The 14,666-nt window shown below is 38.8% G+C and overlaps 1 protein-coding gene across 3 annotated transcripts in view; it reads left to right on the top strand.

The window, feature by feature from the left end:
• The window catches only part of LOC114880540 (fibrillin-1-like), a 99,296-nt gene that overhangs the window by 11,897 nt on the left and 72,733 nt on the right, over nt 1–14,666 (top strand). For all 3 annotated transcript variants that reach the window (XR_003790095.2, XM_029196645.2, XM_029196648.2), the window contains exon 3: nt 13,945–14,130. Coding sequence is in view for 2 of the 3 variants with exons in the window: in XM_029196645.2 (XP_029052478.2) it covers nt 13,945–14,130 (186 nt within the window). In the remaining variant the exon portion in view is untranslated. The remainder of the gene's footprint in view (nt 1–13,944; nt 14,131–14,666) is intronic.

Raw genomic sequence — 14,666 nt, 5'->3', positions numbered from 1 at the left:
TGTATGTGTACGCGCAATGCGCACACGTATGACTATATAAAATTCCGAGTTAAGTATAAACGAAAATGTCGAGCAGAGAAGGAACGGAATTACCGAGACCAGAGACCCTCTTACGAAGACCTTGTTCCTCTTGTTAGTTTCTCTTCTGCTTTCGCAGGGAATATTCTCTTAAATGAGACCTTGTTTTCGTTAATTTATTAGAAAATTATTATATTTTATTCATCAATTTTTCATCATTGATCACGATGCCGAACTGAATCATTAATTTCCTCTGCATAATTAGCTGTCTTCAGCATAGCAACCGGCTACAAGCCGAAAGCTATCGACACGCTGTTTAAACATTGAACTTACCCTTGTCGTCGGTACGGTCTTCAGCGTTCTGTTAACAATTCAACGTGGTAAAACATTTAAGCTGTGTCATAGTCGAACAGCGTGCTCGCAATCGATTCGTATCGGCAAACACGAAGGGGACGCGTAGCGTTCGCCACAGATATCCGTTATAATAAGCGGTGCAACGTAATACGCAGTCGGTTTTCTAAGCTGATCACGATCTTCGTTGCTCCTCTTCGTGGCGTGGGTCGTGAGTGGCCTTTCGTGGTCACGGTAATACGATAGAACTGTGCCAATGGCTATACCGCGCGGCAAAAGTTTGTGCGGCTTGGAAAACCTTCGTCACTTCGAATGCCGGAACGAGTCATAGTCGCGTTGATGCTTCGAGCCGCGATCCATGGATTCGTATTACCGAAACGATCCGGGAAATATCGGCCAACCGAATGAGAAATCGTGCCGCTGTTTATTTGTAATTTCCCGCGCTCCGATACTAGGGATCCCTATGAATCTCCTAGGGAATGTTACAATACGGAGAAGGAAGAGCCTAGAGAAGAGAAAATTAGAAGAATTTCCACTAAATTACTCTGAAAAATTATTAATTTGCAAATTGGGATACTATGTTATCATGAAATTATCTCAATTCTTTTTTATTATAATTTTCAGATTTTCTTAAACATAGTGTTACCTAGTATACAATGGTCACATTAGCATATTACCTTATTTCACGCTTTGACTAGAAAATCTGCAACAATAAGTACTTGAGATACTAATAGTACCTTTAGTACCTTAGTTTCATTGTTTCTCAATTTCATTCTCCTTCAACTTCAACAACAGCTCCTCCTACGCGTTTATTCTTCATTACAATATAATCAGATAACAGATCAAAGGCTTTGAATGCGTGTAATCAATGTTTAGTCGATCGATGGACTGTTAAAAGTGTCGTCTAAATAGAACGATATCGATCGAGCAGGAATAAGCCGGACACGAAATTTCAGTGAACCGATCGACGATGTCGGATCAAAATGGATGCCGGTTCATCGAATGAAAAGCGTACCAATCCGCTTGTCTTGTATTACGAGTCGTCCATTTCGTTCAATCGTAAAAAGACAACAGGGAAACAACAGCTCGAGTTGCTTATCCTCTTAGGGGTTCTCGTGGACGTTCAATGGTAGTCACAACGTAAGAACATTTCAATTCGCTTGCCATTTAAATTGAATGATTAACGATTAAGCGTTTTAATTATGAGACGGTCGAAATGTTTCGTCGAGTCTGGGAATTCTTAAGTTTCAAGGTATTACATATTAAAGCAGGGCTATATAGGACTTTATTCTCTTCTTTCAGTAGAGAGTTGTCGTTCTGTTTAAAAAATTTCAGCTTGAAGTTTAATTTTCGCTGGAAATTGAAATTCTTAGCAGCGTGTTTCCTGTGAAACCGACTAAACGGATTCAATTGTCGGTGACAGACTTGATTCAACTGCTTTTTAAGGATACGTCTTCTTTAAAAATTACTTCATGGCGAATTTGATTAAATTCTGTTAAATCACCTACCGAGGTGAATTCTGAAATTTTCTTGTATCTACAAAAATTTCTAAACGATCGCACGAATAGAATTATAATTCAGTGAGAAACAATCCGGGAACAGGTTCATTTTTCTAATTCCGCTGATCGAAAGAAGTCGAATTTTTCCCTTCTTTAGCGCGATGTTAGAGGGAAATTCTTATTACTCGGCCATCGATTCAGCGTGGCTGGCTCCGCTATTAACGTTAATGTAATTAAACTTTTCATTTGCGAAAGAGCGAGGCCCGATGGTTAGAGGGATACGGTTCGCTGGTCGCGTCTTTTTGTTTGCGAACGCTATTACTTATTCGCTGTTCTTGCGAAACTCGGCGCCGGCGACGGATTTATCGGGTGAAAAATTCACGAGAAAACGCCAGCCACGCCGGATCAGTTTCACGCTGCCAAATGGGAAACCGTTGTCCGTGTTGCGGAGGATTCACTCGGCCATCAACTACTTGCTAGAGGGATACGTATATATGTACGTGTGCGAATAAATAGAACACCGACAGGGTTCCTGCTAGTTGCTTCATGTTTTCACTCCCGATGCGACTGATCTTCGAAAGCCGTCGTTTTACGGTTTTCATTTAGCGACCAGCTCTGATGGATAATGAAACGTCCTCCTCTATACCGGGCGTCTCCCTGATCATGACAAGAGATCGATAACTCAATCCAGACATGATATTTGAAATATTTCTGAACGAAAGAGTATCGTATATTGGAGGAATAATTTTTAAAGGAAGAGTGTAAAATTTAGAAAATGAGAATTACCTAAGTGAAATAGAAAATTCAATTAAAATCGAGTCTCTCTCCATGGTCCGCCGACCGAGGGTTAACGATTGATTCGCGTACGGCGAGGCAATGTCAATCTTGGCTCGCTAATTGCTATTAGTTTGGAATTCAAAAAGTTCCTCGTAATTAGAATTGTCTTTTTTCCCATCGGTGAATCTGTGGCTGGCGTATATTGTCAGTCCTTGGTTCGTTATCGTTCGATTGTTGGCTCAGTTCGTTGGACGCCAATTAAAATTAAAGGATGCCTCACGAACTCACGGGTTAACATGCTCGGTGTCGCGCTAGAAACAGCTGTCCCTAATACGACACTTGATAATTATTAGAATTTTTATCAACCTTTCGAACCGAACGTTTCAACCGAGATTTCTTTATAAATTGTTACAACTATTGTGTCCTAGATCAGTAAACTCGATGGATCAAAGGATTCGCTCCACTATGCGCTTCGTGTTCACGGCACTTAATCCGTCTCGCTGTTCAAACGGTCAATTTCGTCTTTTTCTTTCGATGCTGCAACGAATTTCATCGTCTACGTTCCCTTTCGTCGTTTTGCTTTCTTCTAATCGTTTGATTGGCGCCTCGATCGGTCACGGTTATGAACCAATCGAGCTGAACGTTCATGCGTGCAAATGATGCGTGGAGATTCCGATGCTTCTTACAGCAAACAAATCATCGATTTGTTACATTGAATACGTATCGATCAATTGATCGTGGAAATTTGATGGACAACCGACGAAATTTGTATCATTTATAGTTTTCTGCTTTGAATGTTGAAATGCATTTATTTGTATATAAGAGAGAGATTCTGCTCTATAGCAACCACTTGATCCGTTATTGGTAGATTGAACGTTAGATGCATTTCAGAAGTATCGTTCGATGCTCGAAATGGTATATAGCAGCGTTTTGCTTGCTCGTTATCATTTGATTGGCGCCTTGGTTATCGATCAGCTACTCCATACGGGCGTCCTCGCAAAGTACGCGTGTGCACGTGTGTACACATCGCATAAAACGAGCTGCTCGTTTCGCGATGCAAACGGAACCGGTCGACGATCACCGTCGATTGTAATGAACTCATTAGCGTCAGCTCGTCGTGCGGGATTTTCTTCTTTTTTCTTCGGAACAGGGGCTTTTTTAGCCGCATACCCTCGCGACGTGAGATATCATCCAGCGAAACTGGGTTGTCGTACGAAGAAAGACCTTTCAGCTTTAGTCCAGTTGCAGAAATTTTAAATAGCGCGATATCTCTTTCATTTATGTACTACTTTGAAATATTTCATCAGAGTTATGGGAAAAGTAGTTTTAGATTTAATGTCACCGCTTGAACAGCTAAGTCTGGATCAATCGAGGTCCGAACTTGCAAAATATATACAAGGATATTAACTTAAAGTTAAATGTATAATTTTTAAGCAAAAGAGTTTTATATGATGAAAGAATAATTTTTAAAGCAGCAGTGTAAAATTTAAAAAATGAAAATGTTACGAAATACAGAGTTAAATTAAAATTGGGGCTCTCTCCGTGGTCGGCCGACCGAAGGCTAATTAACGGTGAATACAATTTTCGTTAGAACTTTGGTTCTATCTATCCAATTTAAAAAATTCAACTTTCGAGTTGTTTAAAATAGAATTATCTACTGTTTTAAACATATTGAAAAGTCCATATCTTTTTATTTTAATTTGTATATGCATATGTGGGCGATGTAAAATTTTCCATATCCTTGTATATAATAATCTCCACAATGGTTACATAGCACTACACGTGTAATCATTGTAATTCGTACACGTACACGCGATTGAGCATGGAATAAAGCCGGTGTGTCGATTAGGCTAATGGCTTTTGAGCAGTGACTTTGTAATTTTCACATCAGCTACACTCGACGCGAGGCGACGCGACGCGACGGTTCATAAGTGCTCGTTTCATTTGCATACCGTCGATAGTCTATGCATTTTCAACGCTGCTCGGCCTCAGAAGTCTAACACGGGCGGCGAACATTAAACGTACACTTCAACCAACATGTTGTCGGTAGTCGATCGGTATCAGGTATTTGTAGTAGCACACGAGCTAGGTAAATGTGCGTACAACGATGCGCCTTTCAACTTCCATATTGAAACGATGCATTTCAATACATCAATAGTCTGACAATATTTGATGACATAAAAGTATTCGAGTAATCAAACTTGTTTTATATCAATCTGAAACATGAAGTTGATCGAAAACAAGCAGAATCTTAGGCTTAAAATTGATGTACCATAAGTGCCATTTTGAAGTACCTTCGTGTCATTAATTCTACACGTTTCAAAATTCTCTTTTGTAACAAAGTAGTATCAACAACGACCCACGGAGGATTATAATAAAACCAGGAAAAAATGAAAATGGTTCATGGTTATTCAATAAATCATCAATATGTGAACGAAGCGAAATTGTACACGTTTTTACCAGCCACTGGATTTTTACTGGAATTTTATAAAGCTTTGTCGAGTATTTCAATTTCTCCCTTTAGGTTTGTTTAAAAAAAAAAGAAGAAGCGTTTTGAACAGAGAAAGCGTAAAAATATACTTGTTTTATTTTTATTCATCCGTGTTCCATAAAAAGAGAAGTACTGTTACTTAATAAAAAAAAAAGAAACTATATTTCTAAACATGTTCGATCAAAAAATGATTTCATACTCAATAACGTAAGCATAGAATTCACGTAAATAAAGTCAGGAATACAAAAGCAACCGTATAGCAATCTAAATGAAAGGCAGTCAGAAACCGTAGTATACAAATTGTACATTCCACCGTGAATTGCTCGAGTTCTCTTTTACCTGAAAATATTTTCCCGACTGGAGCCAGGTTGTTCTTAAACCGGGCAGGTATTTCCTAATTCTCTCGCAATTACTTTCAGGGAAGAAGGCAGCGTATATTAAGTTCCTCTGCCAGCGTAGCCTGTTCTCGAACAGAAAGTTTGAAGTCTCTCTCTTAAAAAGCGATCCTAATGAAAGAACACTAGAAATAATTACGCGGTGAAAAAGTTCGGTCCAGTGTAAACGAAACTCCTTTGTTCCTTTCACTCGTCTCGATTATTGCTGTTCTCGAGCTTTTCCGTCCAGAAATGCTCTTTCTCGTTCTTTATGCTCACCGACGTGAAAGGAGAAAAATGGGTAAACAGAAGCAGAGAGTATATTCGAATTATTATTCGGTGCAAATGAATGAATATTATATGCTAGACGGAGGTTGTAGGTGTTCGGTGCGCAAAGGGTTAACGCGAAACCCTGGAGCGCTTTGACAAGAGACCGCATTAGGAATCGGTTAGTCACGCGCGTCCATTTAAGCCTCTCGCGATCGGAATCAGGGATTCGGCGTGTCCTCTTTAACGATACACACTTATGGATCCCACCCAGTGTCCGGCTCGTCATGCTTCTCGAACACAATCGGCGAGGATGTTGCGCCGGGGAAAAAAATTCTTTATCGGTGTTCCGGTGTGCAACGGGGGATGCATCGTGTCGGTATGAATAGAACGTTAACAAGATGCATCGTGCGGATAGATGTTGCCGACTGTCTAGCTGCTCGGTTAAATCGGTTTTCGAGATCAACACCAGTATTATAAACGTCGGTAATTTTTATATTGTAACAAAGATATGAATTTCTTTTTTTTTGTAAATTTATTTAGAATTTTTTGATTTCAAACTTTGGGGTATAATAGAATGTGAACAGTGACTTGTTATTGTTTCAAACTATTTTGTCTTTGCTAAAGGCAATGTTCTCGTTTAATAATGTCTTCGTGTTCGTTCGTGAGGCGTTATTAAGGCGGTATCCACGTGCGATACGTAGCCTATTTCGTGGCAGAACGGAAGAAATAAATTGTCCGTAGTTAAGGGTCTCATAACACATTCCGGGCGATGTTTCACGGCAGAGTACACGGGCCGAAGAAAATTTTATCTCACGCGACGCGAAGAAAAATGTATCTTTACATTTCGCTCGCAAATAAATGATAAATTTCCAAGGGACCGAAAGAGCTCCTTTGTTTTAAGTTTCCTGGGAGTGGCGATACACGAGCACCGAGTATTCGCGAATATACAGCGAGTTGTAGAAATATATTGTTGGAAAAACTTAGGAGAAGATTATTTTTGACTAATACTCTTATTAGTTTTTAGAATTTTAGAGTTTCAGTTCTCTAATTTTCTAATTTTTTAATTTTAGAATCCATCATGGTGTTAAATTATAAATTAAATTTATTATAAAGATACGAAAAGGAATAATATAATATTAAATCAATTGTGAAATATCAAGTTGGGAACAATAATCGTTGCCAGTTTGAAGGCATAAAATTTTATATTTAGGGATAAAATAAGCAGGAAATTATTGTCGAAGTGGTATTAGCAACCTCGAGGATCAGCAGAAGTGATAAAACGAAACGAGTCGATAGTATCCGCTCGATCATGCCCAGTTTGCGTTTCTATAAAAGGTTACGACAGCTCGTAAAGGAAATCCAGGCGATGGGCGATCCATCGATTTTTCGAGGCCTTCGTAAAAAGACCGAAATCCCATGATTAATCTGAACACGCTCGAACGTCGAATTCGGTACCCAATTACTCCACTTTTGTTGGAAGAAAAAAAAAAAAAGGAGGGTTCGAAATTACTTTCGTCCAACAAAAAGATCCAATTTCATTTTCAAACTGGAGCGAAAATTTCCCTTCTATTGAATTTTTTAATAAACATATTTTAAAAATGTCACGTTTGAAATTGCACAAACTTTACTGTGCAATCTAATTTAAAAATATGTTGAATTTTTAATTTCCTCTCTAACAAACGTAACGACACTCCTCTGAACTTTTAAACGAATTAATTTTATTAATTTTCGACTACACGCATTAATCATGTTGATAAATGATAAAACAAACTGTCGTGGTTTTCCGTTCGGTAAATTAAGCAGAAACCGTGGGCGCAAGTTTTCCTGCTGTTTTTCCCCCTCGTCTTCCGTTGATTAACGTAAACGAGGATAGCCCGTGCCTGAAAAATGTTCACGAGCCACGTCTTAAGTTTATCTGCTCCTTGCCCCTTGTTATCTCGTTCATGGCCACCATGGAAGCTGCAGGCGGAATTGTTTTTCGTAGATTCGAATCTTGCCGGTGGTTCGTGAGCAGCTTGGACGGAGGAGGATGAAACTTTTCAACGCCCATCCAGGGTGTTCGTAATTAAATCACGATCATGGCGAATAAACCATCAGAATCTCACCTTTGGATCATAATTATTTCGTTCCTTTTGAAATGGAATATTCATTTTTCTTATAGTCTTATGGATAATTAAAGAAATAAGAGACAATTTACAAGGGATGGAACCATCTGTACCATTCGTTGTATATTACTTAAATTTCTGAAAAAAACTCTATTATATGGAAGGTTATCAGGATACTTACGAACGTTTACCGTGCAACAGATCGAAAGGATTAATTGAGATAGTTGTCGGGCAGAGCGGTTAAACGCGGAACGAAAGATGAAGAAATTTCATCGGCTTTCTTACGGGGAATTCGTGAAACACGATTAACGGGTGAAGTTCGTTTCGTTGAAGCTCGATTCTAGCAGCGGCGCGGAGCGTTAATGAACCATAGTTCGCTGATTCGACGATGAGTATTCGGGAGTTAATCGTCCGCGCCACGAAAGCAATTTTCCCAACTCGACTTGTTTCGCTCTATAAGCTCTCTTCAGACGATTCTATCCTTTTACATATCCACCTATATGTACAGCTATATAAAATTTCCCATATAGATTTTCTACCTTTCTCGCCTCGTTCCTGAAATATTTCTATGCATTTTTAATAAGAACAAAAATATTTGACACGTTTAAATTGGATGAAACAGGGAAGTAGGAACATATGTACAAGTCGGTGACCCTTTTCCCGAACACGAGATCGTATTCTTCTCCTTTCTTCAACAATGCCAACTTTTACAGTCAATCTTGTTTCCTCGGAATGGAAAATTCGAATTCTCTTCCATCCACGGTCTGTACACATTGATTTGACTATTCGTTCCAGACGTTCGATGGAAATCTCCTTCGCCACGTTGCTATCTTCTTTTCAATTCTAGATATCACATATTTAATTTTAACTGTGTTTTCTTCAATAAATATATATTTGATCTTTTTTCATTTTTTTCTTCTTTTTTAAATATTCTAAGCAGATGGTTTCAGTTTCGCCCTTCATGTTTTGCATCATTTATACGCATCCGCATTTTTTGGCAAGTACCTTGGAGCTAGAATCGGGTCACGGGGTCTTGAAAGAATCCACCAGATTTGCATACGGATTATAATGCAACGCGCGAAGCGCAGCCGTACGTGTTAAGGGAATACTGCCAACTGATCTTAGAAAATATTGAAATTCAATGGAAGTGAAAGGTTTTAGACCTTCTCCTTCGTACGATATCGAATACTCCGTGTTATCTTTCTACTCGTAGACATTTTTTCTGAAATTTGATGTAGAATGTTAAAATAATAAATTAAAAATGTGTTTTAGATTCCACGAAATTCCGGTTCTTTTATTAAATTTTATTCGTTCAGATGCGAAAGGGGGTTTAAACATTATTTGTCAGTGTAAATTACAAAGGGTAGGAGCAACAGAAGCGAGCAGCTGCTTTGGTCGTTTCTAATGCATCAACATTAGAAGTCATTCCTCTGTGCAGGCCGTTGAATTACCATGGCAGCCGCATCGCGAAACGCTTTTCCGGTTCATTATCATGGAGATCTATTATTATGAAGCGACGCCGCCAGCAAACCGCGCCACCAGGACCGATAACAATCGATTCCAGCGAGAAATATTAGAATTGATTCGAACGTCGATTTACCTGACAACAATGGACGAAACGTGCACCACTGCTGGCACGGCTCGTTAGCCTTCCTCTTTGCACATGAACGTCGATGTGCCAATTGCACACAGCATTGTTGCAAACTCTCTGTAACGCTTTTGCCAACTGAGGCTCTGTTTTGCCTTTTCTTTTAATAACCCTTTAAATTTGAAGGAATTTTAAGGTTTCAGGATTTTGGGATCTCAGAGCTTTAGAATTTTACTTTTCTAATTTTCTAATTTCCTAATTTTTTAATTATCTAATTTTCTAATTTTATAGGGGATTAAAATTCAAAAATTGAATATTTCCCCACGCAACCGACTAAAATTTGTATCCGATCTAAATAATTCATGTTTCATCCGTTTTATAATATTGATCAAGCTTATCTATGTACGCGTACACATGGAGGGAATCGCTTATTGGAATTCGTGGGGAATATCGGCGCGAAAGTAGCAGTAAATCGAGAGCGGGTCAAAGTATTTGCATACGGCGGAAAAATCGAAAGAAAGTCAAGGAATTTCATACGTCGTCGCCACGGAACGGTTTAAAGTTTCGAAATTGGAAATTGGAAACGCACACCGCAACCAACCGTGTTGCGGTGTATGCGTTTATGTGTGTCACTTAAGGCAAACGATTTCATTCGTCACTTCCTCGGATTCGCTAGGATTCGTTGCTTCCAACCATGCATGGTTAAAGTCTTTACAGACTTTTGCATCTTTTGTGTCTTCACTTAAATCTATTGTGAATTCCTTATTTCGCGAAAAAAGATTTTCCAAATGATCCAAATAGTTGAATTAATATAGCAATCTAAAGATTCAAGTTCAACAGTAATTCAATTTCACCCAACAGTGGAATTTATCGGTTCTATCTCTTCATTCAATTGATTCCGCACACCGTAGTTTGTGAATTTCAACAAATCAGACCTCGAATCTCTAGTTATCCAATTTTAGTTAGGTCAGTGAATAGATTGCTAACGATAGATATATGAATTCATAAATTTTATTTTCCTTTTATTTCTTCGACGTTTGCGAATGGATTATCAATTTTATCCTCTTTGGAAAATTTTCCTTCTAATCTACTGAAAAATGTATCGATATCCACATCCATTACCAGATTCGTTCACAATGATAATCCATCGGTTTTCTATTAAAAAGAAATTTAGTAATTTCAAGGGTTTTGAAAATACATACTTCGTTCATTTCATCGGTTCTCTAGAACCGGCGTACCTGCGTATACATTGTCATCCGAAACGCTGGCTTCAAGTACTTGTGCATACGTTTGCATAAGGGGAGAACCTGGTAAAGGATGTGTACACACGAAAAGCCGCAAGAACTTCCACTTTTCCTCTTCCGGTCTCTCACGTTTCCGTATTATTACTTCGTATACTTTTCACGAAGTCTATGCTTTTAAAATCCTCGACATCTATTCTGAAAATATTTTCCATTATCGCTTGTTTTATCGCAATTTCGCTGGATCGGTGGATTATCATTGTAAAAATTTTAAGCGGTCCATCCGGACTTTAGCAAACGACTGTATTCCCTCGCATTAACGCGGATCGTAATTGCGCGAGAGTGTTTCATAAAAATGGCACTGGCGTGCGTGATTTATATCGTCGGTGATCACTTCTACACGTGTGCGAGAAGTACGCATTGTTGTCCGACACGTTTCTCCTTCTCGATTCATTCTTCAACGAGATCCAAGCGATTTGTTAAAGCGAAACCGGAGAAGCGTTTCAGATCTCACCCTCGGCACTCCATTTCCTTGAGTGCGACTAAATCGTCAAAGATCGTTTGAACATCTTTCGGGGGTGGGGAAAGTAGCGACACAAGTCCCGGGAAAATGGACTGCACGGGGTGGTGGATCGGGAAGAGTTTCAAGGGATGGGAACAGTTTTAGCATGACGGAGCGAGCGATGCGATTTCCTTCGATTCCAGACAGAGCACGATGAACTTTTAACAGCTGAACTTTCCATCGAGGAAATAAACATTACCGTGTTGTCGTGGAACATGCACTACGAGAGTTCTAATGCAAAAAAAATATATACTGATCGAATTGAGTAACTTCCTTCTTTTTCGAAGTCGAAATTTTATCGAGGTATTTTTGTTGAAATGTATATTGGCTGTTATCGAGCTAAATTATGTTTCATAATTTAATATATTTAGTGATTTCTTTCTAAAACCTATCATTTAAGTTTCTTCAGTGAACAATTCAATTTTTGAATATTAAAAATTATGTACATATTACACAGGGGGCATAAAAATTGTAGAAAGGCTTAGGTTGGGAAACCCTGCTCTATTATATCGCCTTCTAATCATTATGTCGCCTTTATTGCCAAAATTTGCTCAATCTTGGTCGTTGAACCAACACGGAATGATTGCGGCGAGGCTGGAACGAAGCGTCAGAAGGTCGGTTACCTCTCGCGTAAGTAATCTCTAGTTATCGATCTATGCAAATTGCGGTTCTGTCGGTAAACTTGAGGGGACCCGTGTAATCTTCGTGTAATACACCCCGAATTGCCTTCGACAATGCTACCGGGTACCGATCAATTGCACACCTACGACGTTTGAAATGCTTTGGATCATCGTCAGATGAGATTTCATGTGCCGGGAAACAATCGAATTTCACAGCCGACGAAAGGAAAGGGAATAGTAATTCTACTCTTCTTCTATCTATTAACATAGCAATTCTATTTCCACGATTCTCACGAGTCGGTTCGTTAATTGAATAGCCAGAATCTCGTGTGTCGGTGTTTAAAAGCGTGCAGCTAACAAGGTGGAGATAGCGGGGCCACGGTTTCTGAAGTCCAGGATACGGTGAATCAAATTTGCAGAGCGCCGGATAAAAGATAACCGTTGCGATGAATGAAAACGTGTACACGAGCAACGTAAAAGGGTTGCCTTTGAGCTTGCCAGCGTTAACGACGCAGCCGGAGAACCGCATTATTTCAAAATCTGCATGGTCCCGGTGATAACATTTATCGGATTTGCGCTTAATGCAAACTGAAATGGTTTGGATTGTCCGCTCTTGGTACTGCGTTCATTCAAAATATTCTGCTGATTTTCTTCTCTAAAAGTCTTCGGTTAGTTCCATTGGTACAGCGTTAGCGAAAAATTTGAGACGCGATGAATGATGAAGAAATTCTTCGATAAATTCAATTTTGTTCCATTGATTTCACATTTCGTAGGGTCTGGTATAGTAAAACGGGGCAACGTGCCTTTTGAAAGAGAAATCACGAGTGACATTAATTAGAGAAAGTCAGTAGCAGCAAGCTGCATTAAGTAAATGGGCCCGAGTTAGCGCAGATTGCATCCATAAAAGACTCGTGATCGTTTGTTTTCCCGTGAAGGTTGCTGCACGATATTTGGCCACGAAAATTTGCGGGGTGAAGAAATTACTTTAAGCTTCCTCCCGCCACTTGTTTTTCTTTGTTCTCTTTACCAGCTTTACGCCAACCTGCCGTTAGATTCTGTTGATTTTTGGAGCGAGAAATTTTTTCCACCTTCCAGAAAAAAACACAGGAACACGTTTTTCATGGAGGTAAAAATAAAAGGAAACCACTCAAAACAACTTACTTGTTACAGGGTTATCGTAAAATCGACTGGATAGAAGCACTTCTACATAGAAAAACTTCTTATACTAAATTTCACCCTTTTTTTACCATTTATTTAATTTTAAATAATTTAACTTTTGCACAGATTATTAATCCCTTGGAAAGTTTCAAATTATGCTTTGAAATTTTGCAAAGCAGATTTATTTGCACTTTTTCAGTAGAATGGTAATTAAACAAAATAATGGTTTCAGGATACCATCCGTGGAATTAACGTTTAAAATAAGTTTGTAATTTCATATAATTAACATCCGTTCTTGTTATAATAATAAAATCACTCACTGTAGATTGACAAATTTAAATTGATTATATTTGATAATGAATTTTGGAAGAACAAGAAAATATTTGAAATATCTACTGGAGGCTTGTTCAGCCCCTTTTCCACCCTTTATATCTCTTTTTCATCCTATCGTGCGCGATCAATTTAATTAGCGAGGCTTTGTTTGGCCAAGTTTCTCTGCCCTTTGAGGAACATCGAGCTACGCGAATAGAGAATTGACCCGCACATCCATCCCGCCTTCATATTAATCAAGCAGCGTAAACGTTCGGGTATTAATTAAACGGCGAACCTTCTGTGGTCGATACACCGGTCTTTTGGACACAACTTTGCTCCTTTGACTGATTCAGATACGCCAGATGAATAAGACTATCAAACTGGTAAACACGTAATTGCTGAATCTATTTCGTTATGCAATTTCAGTAAAACGATAATTATCAATATAATTATTTCAACAAAATTTATAATTTTTTTTTCTGCAAAGAAGATAACAAAAATCGTTTAGAAATGTTTAATGGTTTAATTTAATTTAATTTGAATAATTACTGCATCTAACCCGATGCTTTAATTTGCAGGAGTTCTCAGCAATTGTCCCCTGGTACAACCACCTCAATGGGGCACCGTGAGAGAACGAGTTCTTAAAGATGGTACTCTGCAGACGGTGTACTCGTGCGAACCAGGCCGTAGATTGAAGGGTCATAAAATACTGACATGCACAGTGAACGGTTGGAATCATCCTATCCCGAAATGCGTCCCTTACGGTAAGTGAGGAGGAGCACTTTAATTTACACGCTTCTTGCCCGTAGCCAAGCTAAATATGTCCCCGTAAATTCTTGCTTTTATTTCTCTCTTAAATGAACCAGCAAACGTCGTGTCGTTGGCGTTTATTTGCTTTTATCGTTAGTACGAACTTCTCATAGATGAAATTTTATTTCTTTTTGCCTGTAGATTTGTTGGATTCGATTAGTTGAAAATTCATTAAAACTGATATGTTCCACAATTTTTCATGAATCTGTTACGCGTTGGTATTACATCGCATTAATAGAATTTCATTTTTTATAATACATATATCGGCTCGATAGACTGACGAAAGAACAGTTTGGCATTCAAGGTGTTGCTGCACTTTACTATAATGTCACGACATGTATCTCGATCCAAGTATCTTGCCAGACGTCGACGTAATAATACTGCAAACGACCCACTTGACTCGTGATGATATCGTTCGGAAGAAAGCATAATTTTTTTTACGCTCACTTTCCACGACGTGCTTCGGTGCTTTAAGACTCCCCATTCCGAC

This window comes from Osmia bicornis, chromosome 11, assembly GCF_907164935.1.
Source record: "Osmia bicornis bicornis chromosome 11, iOsmBic2.1, whole genome shotgun sequence".
NCBI lineage: Eukaryota > Metazoa > Arthropoda > Insecta > Hymenoptera > Megachilidae > Osmia > Osmia bicornis.
Note: the sequence above shows the minus strand (reverse complement) of the source record. Positions and strands in the feature narration are given on the sequence as shown.